We start from the raw sequence: 18,825 nt of genomic DNA on the forward strand, positions 1-18,825 counted from the left end.
CTGCCCAAGGACACAGGGGAAGAGCACATTCCCTTGAATAGTGTATTTTAGGGTTTGCTCTCTGTCACATAATTATGTTCTGGTTGGTTAAATATGGCTGTGATGAATTCTGTTTATTTTTGACTACCCCTTAGGACACAATTTACATATATACATATATTATTATCACTATGATTGTCATTATTATTATGCAACAGGAGCTATTTTATGAGCTATTTGTCCAAAACAGATAAAAAATTCTTCATGGGCAGCAACTTAGTGAAGCCCTAAGCAACTCGGTGAGACTCTATCTCTAAGTAAAACATTAAAAAAGGCTGGGGATGTGACTCAGTGATTAAGCACCTCTGAGTTCAATCCCCAGTAGCAGAAAACAAAACAAAACAAAACAAAACCAAAAACAAATCTTCATGGTGCTTATAGTTCAATGGTGGTTATAAGATCTCTTAACAAATGAGTTGGAAACTGCGGTTGGATTAATTCTGCCTTTCGTACTTATGTATTTAAATATCATGCATTAGAAACTTACGTTTCTTTGGACCCAAGGCGTCCAGATTTTTATAAAGTAGAAGGGACCAAAATTGAATTTCAATCATGAAATTGTACCAAAGGATGCTCAGGTTTGGGATGTTAATGAATTCAACTACCTGGTGTGATTTGGAAGCTTTCAGCAAATCTTAAACTGAATTTAGTCCTCCAGTAGCTCAGATGTAATCCCTTTTAAAAACATGCTTAACTCTTGGCAGCCACATTGTAACTGTCCCCTGCTCCAGGCAGGAGTGTCCTGAGATAAGCGGCTGTGTTCTATTCACTTCTGCATCCTCTCTGCCCAGCACAGTGTTTGTCACCTGACACGTATTCTAAATGTTGGCTGATACCCCAAACGACAGAGAAGAGGAGTGTATTATAGACTTCATGCTGACAGATAATTTTTTTTTTCTTTTCGTACCTGCGATGTAGTCTACCTGAAAATGTTCTCTGAAAAAATAATGTAAATGAAATAAAATGAAACATGTGACCCTAGAAATGGACCAAGCAAGAGACCAGTTTTCTCATATTGTCTCTGGGAGACAAATTTCTTACTGCTTCCTATTTTATGAGGATAAAATTCAGTATTACCTCCTACTATGGTGACAGAAGCAGGAGCTTAAATAAGTATCATTTCTCATTTATAAAACCTGCATTTGTAGGACAGAAGAAACTTTCCCCCCCCAGAGTTGGGGAATGAACCCAGGGCCTTATAAATCCTAGGCAAGCGAACTATTACTGAGCTACGTCTCCAGCCTGGGAGAGACTCTTAAGTGCCTTCAAAATTCTTTCTTTTAAGTTTTTGGTGGTTTCTAAACTCGCTGAGGTGATATAATAAAAAGACAGACGGTTTGGAACTGCTTGAATGTGTGGTGATAACGTAAATAAGAACAAAATATTCTGAACTGCTGAAAATAAACATGGCTGTTTCATTGATATATAAAATATTATAGTTTTAAATGTGATAGTCAGATAGGAAGGGAGAAAACCAGGGAGGTTGTCATACCTGGATAGAGGGGGCAGCCCAGAGTATCTATGAAACTTTTTTTTGAATAAATGTTAAATTAATACTGCTATGTTAATAGGGAAAAACTGCTTTGGATGAAAACTAGATATTCCTCTATCAGAGATTTTTCTGGCTATTCACTGTTTACCCTGGGAATGAGAACCTGCTTTCACTGGTCCTTTGAGGTTGGGTTCATGGTAGCTATAGAAACAAGCAGAACACAGAGCAGAACTGAACCCTGAAAGCAACAGACACTGCCTTGGTAAGCAACTCAGCGCTGGACATGATCCTTGAGGAACCACATCCTTTTTCAGATAAATGTCAAGGGATTCTCCTAAGAAACAGATACAGCATAGTCAAGGTTTATTTAGGAGAAAAACAGCTTCTAAACGTTCTGTCCTCTTACCCTGGGAGTAGCAGAGTAGCCTTCAATGATCACATCTATTGTCTGGCCTGGGTAGAGTTCCATCCGGACAGGGTGGAGCTGAAACGCTGGGCTTCTTAGATCCCTTAGCTCCTGGGAGTCCTTGGGCTGGCGGCGACCACCAGCCTGTCTCTTCTTAATCTGTCCCTTCTTGTACAGCTTCTCCTGGGGACAGAAATCATCATTCATCCAAAACAACTGTTGGATCCGACGTCCCTTATTGGTCAACTTGAAGCGGTAATAGTGGGTGTCCAGGCTGAAAAAGAGGCAGGTGTTGAGGAGGCACAGTTTAGGGATGTTCTGCTCAGCTCTAAACCCTTGGGATTGACTCCTCCAGAAGTACTTAAAAAGTGAGAACCATAAAAGACGTTCCTTTTAAATTAAATATAGGACACTACTAGCAGCTATTGCAGTGATGGAACAAGGTGGTATTTACTAAAGGGCCCCCAGACCTCGGGTTGGGAACCTTAGTCTGATCCCAGAGTTGCAACCATTAGGTGTGGGTCTGTGGGAAAGTGGCCCCACCCATCCCCGGTCTTCCACAGCAAGCTGAGCACATCACAGGGCATGTGGAAGCAGTTCTTTTGGAAAGCACTCTAATTAATGAGAAATGGTTCTGAGGAGTGAAGGAAAATGAAATACTGACTGAAGGAGAAGCATATTTCAAAATATGTTGAGTAAATCTCCACTGATGAGTGAAGTGTCTCATGCTGATGGGCTTATGTCCAGTGCACTTTGAGGACAAGCAAGGCATATTCTTTAGACCTTAGCAGAGGTCAGGGGGACCGGACAAAAGTGGGCCAGTACACCCTCTAGACAGGGCATTCTCCTCAGACTAACCTACTTTCAACATGCTTTTTTTCCCTTCTTCCTTCCCTCCCTCCTTCCTTTTCTCCTTCCTTCCCTCCCTCCCTCCCTCCCTCCCTCCCTCCCTCCCTCCCTCCCTCCCTCCCTCCCTCCCTCCCTTCCTTCCTTCCTTCCTTCCTTCCTTCCTTCCTTCCTTCCTTCCTTCCTTCCTTCCTTCCTTCCTTCTCTCTTTCATTATCTATTCCTCAACAACTTTTTTTTAAGGACCTCCTGATGGTCTGGCTCTATATAGAAACTGAGATTTCTAAGATTTTGGAGGCGATTCAAATGTGTTTTGTTTGAGATTTAAAAAAATTGATGCATAGACTACTTTTTTCAGGGGAGAAAACTCATCATAAGACTGTTTTTATTCTTTAAATTTTATTAGGCTTGGAGATTTCATCCTGTCCCCTCCTCCTTAGGAAATGACATCTAATAAGTAAGTTGAAGCATCAAATAAATAATCGGAAGAAATAAAACCACATCTCTCTCAGTATGTGTCCACAGGAAATGCTCAATGGAATATGTTTACCTGGAAGTCTAACTTTGTGGGTAATGGTATAATAAGTAATATACACTGTTTATAAACTAGGTAGGGCTTCTGTTAGTTATTCACAGTATATCTTTCAATAATCACAGAAACACGGGTATTATATTAGCTCTTGTTGTATAAAGAAATAGAAGATCTGAAAATTTAAGGGAGCTGCCCCCCAAAATGCAATTAGAAGGGATAGCCTATGGATATTTCTTTAGACCAGGGGTTGGCCAACATTTTTGGTAAAAGGGCTGAAAAATCATCATAATATTTTAGACCTGAAGCCACATGGTCTCTGTCACAACTACTCAGCTCCTACAGTGTGCAAACCAGGAACATTTGGCTGTGTGCCAATAAAACTTTATTTATAGAAGTAGGTTGTGGGCTGCAGTTTACCCTTTTTACTTTTGAGGATTCTTTTGGCTATTGCTGGTATGATAAGTTTATGTCAAAAAGAATAACAATAGGGTTTAGGCAGAGGGGAAATCAGCAGCTAACCACCACAATGTGCTTGTATTCATAGCAAATGGTTGACTAACCCTCCGATTCCAGCCAAGTATTGGAATATCCTTTGGGGGGCTATTTGACACTATTTGTAGATTAAGAACATGGAATTAAATCTAGTTTGCGGTATACTGTTTTTTGTAATTAGATTTGAGTGTACTTGAAGGAATTTAAAAACAGAAGCATGGGGATACAATGACAAAATGCCCTAGCTTATGGCCAATAAGCAGAGAAAGAGAGAGAGAGCGAGAGAGCGAGAGAGCGAGAGAGCGAGAGAGAGAGAGAGAGAGAGAGAGAGAGAGAGAGAGAGAGAGACTTTTTAAATCTACTTTACTCAAAAAATATAACTGTTCCCAGTAATGTGTTCACAGTAATGCAACAGACAGGTACCAGCCCAGGAGTGAAGTACTGATAAATGCACACCTCCCTCGAGGAGCCAGAAATAAAATCCCCACACATACCCTCTCCCTCAGCATTCAAGCCTCATTCTTCTTATATCCATACTAGATTGTTCTGCTTGAAGGTGTCTATACTTTACCATCTTTTATTTAGATATTTAGACCCTCTAGCTTTCCCTGGGTGAAGTCAATTGTAGCCATCTCAATCGTTGGCACTATAGTGGGGAGGCACGAGGGAGAAATAACATCAAAAAAGCTATGGCTTTGCAAAACCCGATAAGATATAGTCGTAATAACTTTTTTCCTTTCCAGATATGCTCTATTTAGTTTACCACTAAGATGAATCTGTATGCAGAAGGATTAGTAGTATATTGGAATCAAAGAGGAGAAATCATGTTTGAAAGTCCAAATTCATCACAGAGAAGTCCCTTGTGAGTTTGAGAGAATAGTGCACTTCCTACAAACCATCCCTTTCTCTAGGGAAGAGGGACACAGCTTGGAGAATAGAACCAACTTATGACTAGGAAATGCCTTCTTGTGGCCAAGGTATCCTACAGGATGGGGGAAAGTGAGGATGGGGCAGAAGAGGGACTGAGGAGGACAGTTCTAGTTACCGATTTTCCAAAATAGGGGTGATGTTCAGCTGATGCAACAAATGTGAAATCTATAAAAACTGGTTCATGGTATTTCCTTACCTAAAATGTGCTCCCAAGTTGAGTTCTGGTGCAAAGGGCTTATCTGAAACAATGGTAGAGCCAATTCCTGAAGCCTGGACAGGAATCCGATACGTGCTGCTGTTTTCAATTTCCAAAATGACTGCATCTTTGAATGTCACGATGTCATTCAGGTTGGCAGTCAACGTCAGTGGAAAATCTGCTTCTGCGGGAACCGTGCCTCCTTGGGGTTCAATGGTCCAAAGGGACTTTTCGTGTGCCTGCAACACAAGACTACAAGTTAACAGGGAAGATATTCTTGGCATTTCCTTCTGCACATGTCAAAGCCCTCTGTACTTCAAATGGCTGGTACCACAGAATTCAACATCAGAGGCAAACATTTTTTTTTTTTTCTTTGGAATCAAAGCAGCTGAATGTTTGTTGGCTTTTCTTTTTTCAAAAAGCAATATGATTCTGAGGAGTAAACCTCTGATTCTACTTTTGAATGCTCTGTGAAGATTCTTCACATCTTTTTCCCATGATGACAACCCAGTTCACTAACAAGCTTAGATTAATTATCTGCTCTAATCTCCAAATTCTGAGATAGCAATAGAAATTTTTAAGGAATTTAGAATTTTAAAAGAAACATTTTCAAATGCAAAGCTTCTAGTATTATAGTGAAGACGAAAAGCTTTTGTTCTACTTCATAATAATTAATAGAATTTCATTCACCAAAATTCCAAACAATTTGAAATACATGGTGTGCCTGAATTGTGGAGTTGAAAGTGACACCTACCAACCTACTCCCTTTAACTGCTTGGTTCTTCACTCCTTTTCTTTCTGAAGGTCATTGTTAAAAAAATTCCTCTTAATAACACTGACTGTGACCACCACATTTTAAACTACATACCCACCTCCAGAAAATCTGGCCACTTTCATTTCGCTCTACTTTTCTCCTTAGCACTTACCATCTTCTAACATGAATTACTTACCATGGGCACTGTCTGTCTCCTTGAACTACAATATAATCCCTACTTAGAAGGAACTTTGGACTTTTGTTTGTGTTTACTTGCTCACAGATACATCCCCAGCAGTTATAGCTATGCCTGGCACATAATAGATATTTAATAAATATTTGACAAAGGAATGAATGCATTAGCCTTTTAATCAAATTCTTTGATGACAGATAACTCACTTATTTATCAAGGTAATTTGACTAACAACTCAAATCATTAGATGTTTCTTTTTTATATGAGGTAGAAATGTGCTTCTTTGGACCTTCTACACACTGGGTTTTAGTCCACTTCTTTGGACCTATATAGGTTAAACTGAATCTACCCCTTTTGCTTAACAGCCTTTCAAATCCTGCATCCCACTTTTGGAAGAAAACCTCCTATATCACAAATAAGACTCCAAAGTAAGGTTGTAGTATCAAATCAGAAAAAAGACTTATGCCATAAGCATTTTATTAAAATTTAAAACAACTTCTGCTTCATTGATGATTATCTATTTTCTCACCGTTTTAACAACATTGTCCTTGTCTTAGAATGTTTATAGTGGAGGTTCACTGCAATATATCTAGGTCTGAATTTATTTTCATATTCTGCTTAGAATCTGCTATCTTTCCAGAGTCTTTGGTTTGAGATCTTTTGTTTCTGGAATATTATCAGCCATTGTCTGTTTAAATATTGCTTCTGACTCATTCTCTTCCTCCTGTCTTCACAGGGCTCCATTTATACATGTATGTGGCTTCCTGATATTCTCTCTCCTATCTGCTTATCTGCGTTTTGCTCTCTGTGCTTCATTTTGGATGGTTTCTTCTGAGCTATTTTCCAGTTCACTAATTCCTTCTTCAGCTGTGTTTAATACGTTGTTAAACACATACATTATGTTCTTAATTTTGTATTTTGTATTTTAGGGTTCATGTCTGGTATTTTACATTTCTTCTTACAAGGTTTATAGCCTTTGAGGAGATTTTACAATTATGATTGTGACATTCACCTTACTAGCTGTTCCTCCCAGTCCCTTGAGGTATCTACAGGTTTAATAAGCAAGTTGTTTTTAGGACTTTTCAAGTAAATAGAACAAACACATATTCAATGACCCTGTGGTGCATTTTTGTATTTCCCACAACACAAAAATGTCCAAAGCACATCATCTTCCCCTAAGGAACTGACAGTGATGACATTCAAGGAAACCAACACCTAAACAACAAAAATACAAGTCAGAAGGAGGCTGGGGCCACAGTGCCCCTGGGACATCTAAAGAACAAGCTATTTTTCAGAGTAGAAGATACCAGAACCCTTTGATTGTGACAAATATACCACATGCATTTTCATTTTCCACCAAATGTGAAATTAGACTTAATTACCAAGTGGTGCGTTCTAATTACATTATACTATTGATTAAAAACTCTAATTTACTCTACTATAATTGTATATATAAACAATTATCTCAAAATTAATAAGAAACATCCTTTCCCTATTTTGATTGTTATTTTCTCTAAATCAATTCTGACAGTTCTGTTTATTTTGGGGAACACATCACTCAGAAGTAATGTGTAGGTTAATTGTCATAGAAAATATTTAGTGATTACCAATTTGCATTGGGAAAAAGCTAAAAAATAAGAGCTGTGGAGATCATCTAAAAATTTCCAGAATAATGACTCAGAGGAAAATCCAAACTCTCCAGTTCACTGGAGAAGAGCTCAATGGTTGCCTGGTATATCCTCGTTGGCTTCCCATTTAGCATAATGACTCAGAAGAAGCCCTTTAAAATAAAGCATATGGAGGAAAACAATGTATTTAAAAACAAATGTAAAATTTACTTCTGAGCTCAACTTTAGAGGACACTCCAGGCTAAAATCATCCTCCTTCCATTTAATGTCTATGGTGTATTTCTAGTGAAAGGAACTAAAGGAGAAACGTGAGACCACATGTAACTGGATGGGGGTTCAGGTGTTATGGAGGCTGTAAACCAGACACTTCCTGACAGGCGTGGGTTGGATTTCGAATAGAGCTGCATAGTGATCTCTGTGCCTGATAAGAATGCACATTGCAGATTGCAGTTACGTATTAGAGACTGCAGCCGGACAGAATCTCACAGGATGACATTCCAGTTACCTTGGAACATTATCGAAATCCAGGTCTGGCTCCAGTGCAGATTCAGAAACTGAATTTGGTCAGGGGGCCCCAATCAATGGTCATTCTCTTAGGAACTGGCTCATAGATACTTATTTGAGGAGAATCTAATACTTAAATAAAAATGCCAATTTCCCAATTTGCAATGAAGGATAAATTGTATTAGACCAGAATGCTAGTTACATTTCCTTCTGGTTTGAAAGGCTACATGGGAAATAAGTAAATTGCATTTTAAAATTTAAATGAATTAAGTAAAGCAAAGAAGAATTTTTCAAGATTATAAATTGTACATAATGAGGATGTCGATGAATGATGGGAGGAAATTTTATTTTAATTTCAGTAATAATGGAAATTATAGATTTAACTGTAAGTCAAGAGTCTTATTATTACTTAGGATCTTTGAATCCCTTGGGGCATAGAAATAGAGAAGCACAATTAAACATCACATACTCTACTAGATAAACTAGGACCTGGATGGAGGTACTTGTATGATAATTGTCCATATTTGAAGGGCACTTGTGGAAAAAATCCTAAACCTTGCATGACTCAATATGTTTTTCAAAAATTTCTCTGTGACTTCCCTACTCAAAGAAACTTAGTCCTAGCAGAGTATTAAAATATAAAGAAAGAAGTAAGCAAAGGCTATCTTTCCAGAACATGAAAATGTATTTGTTTATAACTGTATGGTAACATATGAGTAAAAGATAATAATCATCATAAATTTAGTTTTCAGGAGTGTAGGTCAATTATTATTGGCAGGAGAAACTACAAGAACTGATGCTACAATATTCTTTTCATATTTAGTTTCAAAGACATAAATTCTAATGTATCTTCTTAATTTATTCCCCCCAATTTTTTAATAGTCCCAAAGTAGAAACACTAAAATGGATTCTAAAAGAGCTATAAATGCAAATTCAATTTTCTATAGATATTTTTAAATGGATAAAGTAGCTTCATTTCATCTAAAGTTTTTATTACAGTAGATAGGAGTTCTTGACTTATATCAGTTTCAGTCTGACCTACACAATCAAAGCAATACAGGGAAATAGATTTTTCATGCCTGAGTAACCAGCCCTTCTCCTTTCTTACTTACAGTCTTTATATTCCAAGCAGCTATTTTAGATAAGGTGATGGTAGCTGCTATAACAGAAAGACCTCTGATGCTCGATGGCTTAATATAAAAGAAGCTTATTTCTTATAGCTGCTCTGGAAAGAAGACCTGAAGTTGCTTTCCAGGGCTGAGTTGGTGAGTTTCCTTCTTGATGAAGTTTATTAATCAAGCTTGGCACAAAAGCCGACAGTAAAATATATCACAGATTCCAAAGAACAAGACACATTAAAATGAATTCCAATTGGTGGGTGAGAATGGGCTTCTGTTTCAGTCAGTCAGTCAATCAAGGACCTCAGCTAAAAAGATTCTGACATTTTTAATTAACTTGTGGCTTCCCAGGATACTCTGGACATTGGCTCGCTGCTGGCCAACAGGTAGAGAAGGAGAATGGAGGGTGATGTGCTAGGATTTGGTGTGCCAAGCCTGGAAGTGGAACATATCACTTGTGTCCACTTCCACTGGCCAGAACTCAGTCAAGTAGCCACACCCAACCTCCAAGGAAGATGAGAAATGTAGTCTTATTCTGGGTCCAAAGCAAAGGGAAATGGGCGTGGTTAGCTGGTAGCTCCTCTCTGCTAAAACTACCTTGTTGGTCAATTCTGTCCATTGCCACATCCCCAGGCACTCTCCCAACTCCAACTTTCCTAAATATCAACTTTTGAAAAGCAAAGGGCTCAAGTGGGAGAATAACTTGGCATTTCAAATCTAAAGAGAATCGTGGGCCCAGAGTTCACATCCATCCGTTGTTAGGACAAATAGGAGAGCTACGAGAAAAAACAAGAACATTCGAGGCAAAAGGAGCTCAATTCATTGGACTTTCTCCCCAAATTTCAGGCCTTAGAGTGTTCTACATAGTTTTGCTTATTTTTGAGATTCAGCTTATAATTAATACATAACTTTCCTATGTTCATATATGAATCCACCACCAGTGAACTCCACATCATGTACCACCATGAGACTGGGATCCTAATTAGGATAAGTTATACTCCACGTACATGTAATATGTCAAAATACACTCCACTGTCATGTATAGCTAAAAAAGAACAAATTTTAAAAAATGACATAAATCAATGTCATTTTCCTTCTTTTTTTAAATCAAAAATGAGATGCATTTCAGACAGGGTATCGTCAATGTCATCTTCCCCACTCCAACCATTTATTTTCTTCTTCCAGCCAGTTGCACAGGTCGGTCCTCTATTCACGATGCAGCGAGGATGTCACGGCATGAGTGCCGTGTCACGTCAGGGGGTGTGTACCATTGCTATTCTGGTTCCTGCTGACACAGGTTACCGCTTTGGAAAGAAGACCTGAGGCTGCTTTCCAGGGCTGAATTGGTGAGTTTCCTTTTTGATGAAGCTTATTAATCAATGCTTGGCACAAAATCAGACAGAAAAATACATCACAGAACTCGAAGAACAAGGCACACTACGGTGCTAATGCTGAGGCCCTGGGCCATCCCTACAAGTCAGGCTATAAACTTCTAGATCTGTTTGTCCATTTGGTATTTGACTTTTAGGTGTGTCCTTTGCTCTTAGGGAGGACTTAGTCTGCGTGACATTTTCTGTTATCAGCAGGACATTTTAGGCTGAAGAAGACATAGATGAATGATTGTCATCAGAGTGTTAGGGGACATTTCATAACCTTTTAAAACCCACAATACAGCAAGACAGCAACGAAAGGAATTAGGTTAGAATAGAGAGCTCTGAAAGGAGAGGGATGTGGGTTCGATCCCTGCTCTGCTGTTTCCCAGACTGGACTGTGGGCATGTCACTTAGCCACGTCCAGTTGCAGTTGTCTCCTCTGTAGCTCAGGAGACTGTGTCTTCTGTGTGAGTTCTGGTGACAGCTAAAGGAGGTCATGCATGTGAAAACTCAGCATCGTATCTGGAACGGAGCGAGTCCTCACAAATGATAGCTATCATTTTGGTGATTTTATCACCAAAGTCTAAAGTGCCCCATGTCATATCTAATGATGGGCTCAATAGTGTTTGCTGAAAAATAAAAGATTACAATATTTGTTGGATAAGAACCATGTTGGGGTTTGTGGTAGGCAGAATTCTAAGATGGCCCAGAAGATATCTATCTCCCGGGGTACAATTGTCTTGTAGTCAAAAACACAAATCTAGGCACTGCTGGGAAAGGATTTTTAGATGTAGTTATGATCCCAAATCAGTTGGCTTTAACATGCTGACTTTAATCAGACTGGGCTCTTCCTAGTGAGGCTATGCCAAGCAAAAGAAGGCCTATGGGAGGGGCCCTGTTGTAGGGAGCAGTGCGTGGCTCAGAAGCAGCTGGAAACAGTCCTTGCTGAGAGCCAGCAAGAAAAGGGGCTTCCATCATTCAACTGCAAAGAAATTAATTCTGCCAGGAACCTGAAGAGGCTAGTCATGGGCCTTTCCCTAACCATGCCTCTGGTAAAAAAAATTCAGCTCAGTCAATATTCTTATTTCAGCCTTTTAAAATCCTAAGGAGAGGATCCAGCAGTCCACACCTGGATTCCTAACGTATATAGACACACAATAAATTAGAATTGTTTTAAGTCCCTAAATTTGTGGTAATTTGTTGTCCAGAAATAGAAAAGGAGCACAAGGTTCCATATATATATTTTGAAGATGATAAAAACAAGCCTTCTACAAAAGCTTCAGCAATACCTGCCTCTGTTTTTTTTTTTTTTTTTTTTTTTTTGTGGACAGGGTCTAGAAAGCCAGTCATTTCAGCAGACCATGAATAACACATCAGGAGATGTGTGTGTGCATGCAGGTGCATGACGCTGTGAAGATGGAAAATTCGTGCTCTTTGGCAATTTTTAGAATTCTGTGCCCACTGGTGATTAGTGCTGAGCCCTTCCCTCCGAGGTTTCACATATCTGAAGATAACATTTGCTTTTTATTTGGCAATAGGGCATCAGCGCAGTACTTAGGCAGTGCTCGGCTCCCAAGGTAAATAGGCCAGAGCTTTTATGAGTTTCCTTATTGTGTATTTAATATTTACCATGAAAGGCAGACGTGAAGGCTATTGTTTGCACATGTCACATCAACAATAACCGAGATTGTGAATATGCTCAGACGGACCTGTTTTTCTGTATTGCTAGCAACTATGAAGCCTGAACAAAGTAGCACTCTGCACTTTTCTTCAAAATAATTCATTTGCCAATTGAAATCTGCAAGAATTTCCTCCCATGGAATGAGAGGAAGCAAATAATAACAGGAACTAACATACAGAGTGAGGGATCTCTTTGGATTTATACTATTAACTCAGTGGATGATCAATTTTTTTTTTTTTTTTTGTGAAAGAAGAACAATGAAGAGTTACCAAGGCCTGTCTCCTTTTTGTCATCTAAATGGTATCTCTAGTCATATAGTTCTCACTGAAGTGAGTCACTTTGCTGCTTAAAATAAGTAACTGGTAATTCAGAGATGAGGTGCAGAAGAACTTAACAAGGGAGGCAGTTCAGGGTCACAATTAAAAGTGTGGGTCTTAGAGTCACATGGCCTGGTGATCAGCTCTGGACCCTGCCACTTGTAGTCCACTAACTTTGAGCTAATTTTAAAAATCTAGGCTTTGGTTTCCTTATCCGTTAAATGTGCTACTTGAAGATGAAATAAAGTGGGTACCAAGCATCTAGCACCTTGTTTAGCACATTTGTGTTATCTTCCAAAACTTCCTGTCCAGTTCTCCTTCCTGCTGGCACTCTCCCCAGCCCACATTGTGACAGGGGTATCTTTTCAGATCTGACTCCGTGCTCTTCTGCTGGAGATTATGGATGGCTCCCCACTATCTGGCTCAGTGGTAGTACCTTTTATCAACTTTGAGAACACCACAAACCTCTCTACAGAAAAATGCACATATATACCCTCACTCCAAACTTTACATACTGGTTCCAGAGTTCATAGATCTCCAAAGGGGTGGACATTTGTCACTTTTTTTGTTTGATCCATCTATGAGCTCACTTTTAATGTCTGAGGTATATATCATTTTGTGTGAATCCTGGTAGGGGAGAGAATCTTACTTCCTTTTGAGGAGTCACGCAGGCCCTCTGCAAACATGGCAGCCTGCAATCAGGACTGGTGTGCCAGATAGGCCTGATTTGGAAGATGTAGCCACAGTCTTCATACGAGGGCCCCCATGCCTTTACCAGACTTGCTTCCCAGGATACCAGGTCATTTCCCTTCCCCAATATGCTGAGCATCATCACTGTGTCTAAAGGTACTGCTCTCAGGAATGTACTCCATTTCTCTGTCCTTCTTAGCCTTCAAGTCACCACTCGAATGTTCTCAACGGTGATGAGTTTGCATTTGACAGAACTCATCACTTTCTCCTCCGTGCTTACACATTTTAACCTGACTATCTGTGTGCTCGTTTCTTTTGTGAGATTGTGAACTCCAAAGAAATAAACATTCTATTTACCTTTATTCTCTCCCCTTGGTCAGCACAGTGCCAGGAATGGGGACAGGGCTCAAAAATAATACTTGTTGGCCAACAAATATATGAAAAATGCCCAGCTTTACTAGAAAGCTAAAGAAACACAAACTTAAATAACAATAAAACTTTTTGAAAGTTTTGCGAGATTTGGTAAAACCAAAAATGTTAGCAATGGTCTGGGAGGGAAGGAGGACAGAGAGACTGGGGGAGATGTTCTTCAACACTGTTGGGGGTTAGGATATAAATTGGTACAGTTTTCTGGGAGATAATTCATAAGATGTACTAAGACTTTTATTTGTGTTTCTATCCTTTGACAACAGCAATTGTGTTTCTAGGAATTTAGTCAAAGGAAACAGTTAAGGATGTGAGCTGTAATTAAGACAAACATTGTTTATAGCAAGTTCTGAAACACTGGGAGAGGGTTAGTTAAATCAATTGTGCTGGAGTAAGATAAGGCAATAAAATCAGTCAGTAAAGATGATCTGTAGAGGAACGTTCCTTAATAACTCATATTAAAAGGGATAATGATACATCTTGAGTGAAAATAGCTGACAAAAGGGTAGGAATACACACATAGACCTCATTCACAGGAAAAATTTCAGAAGTTGCACACCAAAAATTTGACTAAGATTTTTCTTTGCTTTGCCTTTTTGCTCTATAAGGATAATATTATGTGTGTAATAAGACACACGTACACAACACACAACACATACACACACACACACACACACACACACTTAAATTTAGCAAATAAAGTATTTCTTCTAAAAGGATAAGGTCACTCTTTCTCTTTAGGGTCTATTTAATTTTAACTCTGCCCTCCTGCCTCAAAAGCATTCCAATTTTTATCTTTCTCAGAAATCTTTTTTAGATTCAAGAATGCATGTACATGGTGTGAAACTCTTCAAAGGGCGAGGTCTCTCTCTCATGCCTGTGCGTGGTCACTAGTCCCCATCCCCAGAGGGAGCTGCGTTCGTGGTTTTCTATGTTGCCTTCCAGATACACTTTGTGACAGAAAGAAAAAATAAACATATCTGCATATATACCTGTCCTTCCATAAATGGTAGCAGACTATGTAGACTTTAATGTTTTTGTTTTACTTTTTATCAAATGTACATATATATATATATATATATATGTAATTCAATTTGTCAAATGGTTCCAGAAAATGCACACTGTGGAAAACAGTAGTCCTTTGAACCCACTCTATTTTGCCAAGACGCTGATTCTTGGACTTGAACACAACCAGTCACTGCTAGTTCTTTGAGCATCTCCCTCCCCCCAACTCCCGCCCTGGTACTGGCTGCTCTAGCTAATCTGCTTCTACTCCTTCATTGTTTTAGTTTGGACATTAAATAGGTACTTCTCCCCTTTGGAAGATAATAATAATTCTATTCTATTTCTCTTTGTTTTCTTTCTCTGTCCTTTACTCTCTTCCCCCTGTCCTCCAAATATTAACTTACTTTTTGGTGAGATACATATTTGCATTTACATTATTATGAGTATGCAAATACTATTCACAGATGAGCCATAAAAAAATGTTCTATGGCTACATTTCCTGTTCCCCCCCCCCCCTCACAATTTAGAGTTCCCAGAAATTATTATCTTCCCTTGGTTTTCGGTCTATCATGGTCTCATCCCCAGACTCCACCAAAGGCGCAAACTGCCTCTTGATATTTCTCTATCAGTTCCATTTTCCTGGAGACAGATCTGCCCTGGAGCCACGTGTTCCCCAGTTCCTCTGCACAGGCTGCTCTCTGGCCTGAGACATGGCTGGCGTCCCCTAGGACGCCATGCAGGACCATCCTGTGCCTTCCTGCAGGTCGCCTTTTTCAGTGTGGTAGAGTTTTCTTCAGTAGCCTTCTGAGGGAGGAAGTGTGGATTGTAAATTTCTTGAGGACTTGTGTGTCTAAAATGTATTTTTAAATGTTTTGTTATTAGTTCATTCTAGTTACACATAATAGTGGGGCTCGTTGTGACCTAATCATACATGCATGGAATATAGTTTGCTCCACTTCTGTGCCCAGCACTTTCTCTTTCCCTCGCCCTGTTCCCGTCTCTACTCTACCAGTCTTCCTTCTATTTATTTATAGTTTTATTAATTGGTGCTTTATAGATACACATAAAGGTGAAATTCACTGTGGCATATTCATGTATGTACATGACAATCTTGTCAATTTTATTTTGTAGTTCTTCCCTTTCCCCATCCCTTCTCCCTCCCCTTTATTCCTGTTCTTTCTTTTCTTTCTTTCTTTTTTTTATTTTGTGGTGCTGGGAATTGAACCCAGGGCCCTGTGCATGCGAGGCAGGCACTCTACCAACTGAGCTATATCCCCAGTCCCTATTCCCTTTCTTTACTCCACTGACTTCCTTCTATGGAATCTTCCCCCATTTTTTCCCCTTATTTTGCTCTAGCTTCTATGTATGAGAAAAAACTTACAACCCTTGACCTTCTGAGTCTGGCTGGTTTCACTTAGCAAGATATTCCCCAGTTCTATCCATTGCCATAATTTCATTTTTCTTGATTGCCAAGTAAAACTCCATGGTGTATACATACCATATTTTCTTTATCTGTTCATCTGCTATAGGGCACTGAGGCTGGTTCCGTAGTTTGGTTATTGTGAATTGCTGTGAATGCTGATGTGGCTGCATTCCTACAGAATGCTGATTTTAGATCTTTGGGATAAATACTGAGGAGTGGGATAGCTGAGTGATATGGTGGTTCCATTCTTAGCTTTTTGAGGACTCTCCATACTGCTTTCCATTGTGGTTCTATTAATGTTGGGAGTTTACCTTTTTCCTCACATCCTTGCCAGCATTTATTTTATTTGTAGTCTTGCTGATTGCCATTCTAACTGGAGTGAGATGAAATTTCAATGTAGTTTTGATTTGCATTTGCCTGACTGATAGGAACATTAAACATTTTTCATGTATTTGTTGGCCATTTGTAATTTCTTCTTCTGAGAAATGTCTGCTTAGTTATTTTGCCCATTTTTTGATTGAGTTATTTGTTTTTTCTTTGGTGTTGAATTTTTTGAGTTCTTTATATATTCTGGATGTTAATCCCCTGTTGGAGGAGTTGCTGGCAAATATTTTCTACTATTCTGTAAGTTCTTTCTTCACACTCTTGTTTCCTTTGCTGTGCAGAAGTATTTTTAAATTTGATGCCATCCCACTTATTGATTCTTGATTTTATTTCTTGAGTTTTAGGGGTCTTGTTAAGGAAGTCAGTAATATTGAGCCAATAATATTGGAGGGTTGAACCCATGTTTTCTTTTAGTAGTTGCAAAGTTAATTCCCACATCTTTGATCCACTTTGAGCTGATTTTTGTGCAGTATGAAAGATAGGGATGTAGTTTCATTCTTCTACATATGAATATCCAGTTTTCCCAGAACCATTTGTTAAAAAAGCTATCTTTTTCTCCAATGTATGTTTTTGGCACATTTTTTAGTATATTTTTATTTGTTCTTTTTAGTTACACGGACAGTAGAGTCAATTTTGACATGTTTACACAAACATGTATATCTTATTCTAATTAGGATCCAAGTCTTGTGGATGTACATGATGTGAAGATTCACTATGGTATATTCATATATGTACACAGGAAAGTTATGTCAGATTCATTCCACTGTCTTTCCTATTCCTATCCCTCCCTCCATTCCCTTCTTTACCCTTTGCCTAATCCATTGAACATCTACCCCCTCACCCATTATGTGTTAGCATCCACATGTTAGAGAGAACATTTGATCTCTGGTTTTGGCACCTTTGCTGAGTATCAGATGACTGTATCTATGTGGATTTTTTTTATATATATATTTTTTAAATTTTAATTAAAAATCATAAATTACATCGGGCAATGTTGTTTGATTCATTTTGTTATTTTTTCCCTTCCCCCCTCCCATCACACCCCTCTTTTCCCTCTGTACATTCCTTTCTTCCTCATTCTTACCACCCTCCTTATCCCTAACCCTAAACCTAACCCTAACCCTAACACTAACCCTAACACTAACCCCTCCTACTCCCCCCCTCCCCCCGTATGTCCTCATCCTCTTATCAGCAAGATCATTCGTCCTTTAGTTTTTTGAGATTGGCTTATCTCACTTAGCATGATATCCTCCAATTTCATCCATTTGCGTGCGAATGCCATAATTTTGTCATTCCTCATGGCGGAGTAATATTCCATTGTATATATATATGCCACAGTTTCTTCATCCATTCATCAACTGAAGGGCATCTGAGTTGGTTCCACAATCTGGCTATAGTGAATTGAGCAGCTATGAACATTGATGTGGCTGTATCTCTGTAATATGCTGATTTTAAGTCCTTTGGGTATAGGCCAAGGAGTGGGATAGCTGGGTCAAATGGTGGTTCCATTCCAAGCTTTCTGAGGAATCTCCATACTGCTTTCCAGAGTGGCTGCACTAGTTTGCAACCCCACCAGCAATGTATGAGTGTACCTTTTCCCCCACATCCTCACCAACACCTATTGTTGCTTATGTTCTTGATAATCGCCATTCTAATTGGGGTGAGATGAAATCTTAGGGTAGTTTTGATTTGCATTTCTCTTATTACTAGAGATGTTGAACATTTTTTCATATATCTGTTGATTGCTTGTACATCTTCTTCTGTGAAGTGTCTGTTCATTTCTGTAGCCCATTTGTTGAATGGATTATTTGTATTCTTGGTGTAGAGTTTTTTGAGTTCTTTATAGATTCGGAATATTAGCGCTCTATCTGAAGTATGATTGGCAAAGATATTCTCCCACTCTGTAGGCTCTCTCTTCACATTACTGATAGTTTCCTTTGCTGAGAGAAAGCTTTTTAGTTTGAATCTATCCCAGTTGTTGATTCTTGCTTTTATTTCTTGTGCTATGGGAGTCCTGTTAAGGAAGTCTGCTCCTAAGCCAACAAGTTGAAGATTTGGACCTACTTTTTCTTCAATAATCTGCAGGGTCTCTGGTCTGATTCTGAGGTCCTTGATCCATTGTGAGTTCAGTTTTGTGCAGGGTGAGAGATAGGGGTTTAATTTCATTCTGTTGCATATGGTTTTCCAGTTTTCCCAGCACCATTTGTTGAAGAGGCTATCTTTTCTCTATTGCATATTTTTGGCACCTTTGTCTAGTATGAGAAAATTGTATTTATTTGGGTTTGTGTCCATGTCCTCTATTCTGTACCATTGATCTACCTGTCTATTTTGGTACCAATACCATGCCGTTTTTGTTACTATTGCTTTGTAATAGAGTTGAAGATCTGGTATTGTGA

At 38.9% G+C, this 18,825-nt stretch overlaps 1 protein-coding gene across 9 annotated transcripts in view; it reads right to left on the reverse strand.

The window, feature by feature from the left end:
* The window catches only part of HYDIN (HYDIN axonemal central pair apparatus protein), a 427,212-nt gene that overhangs the window by 200,717 nt on the left and 207,670 nt on the right, over positions 1-18,825 (reverse strand). For all 9 annotated transcript variants that reach the window (XM_079117081.1, XM_079117080.1, XM_079117074.1 and 6 more), the window contains 2 exons: positions 4,934-5,172; positions 1,938-2,211 (listed from right to left, as the gene is read on the reverse strand). In XM_079117081.1, the coding sequence (XP_078973207.1) occupies positions 1,938-2,211; positions 4,934-5,172 (513 nt within the window). The remainder of the gene's footprint in view (positions 1-1,937; positions 2,212-4,933; positions 5,173-18,825) is intronic.

This window comes from Sciurus vulgaris (assembly GCF_902686455.1).
Source record: "Sciurus vulgaris genome assembly, chromosome: 17".
Taxonomy (NCBI): domain Eukaryota; kingdom Metazoa; phylum Chordata; class Mammalia; order Rodentia; family Sciuridae; genus Sciurus; species Sciurus vulgaris.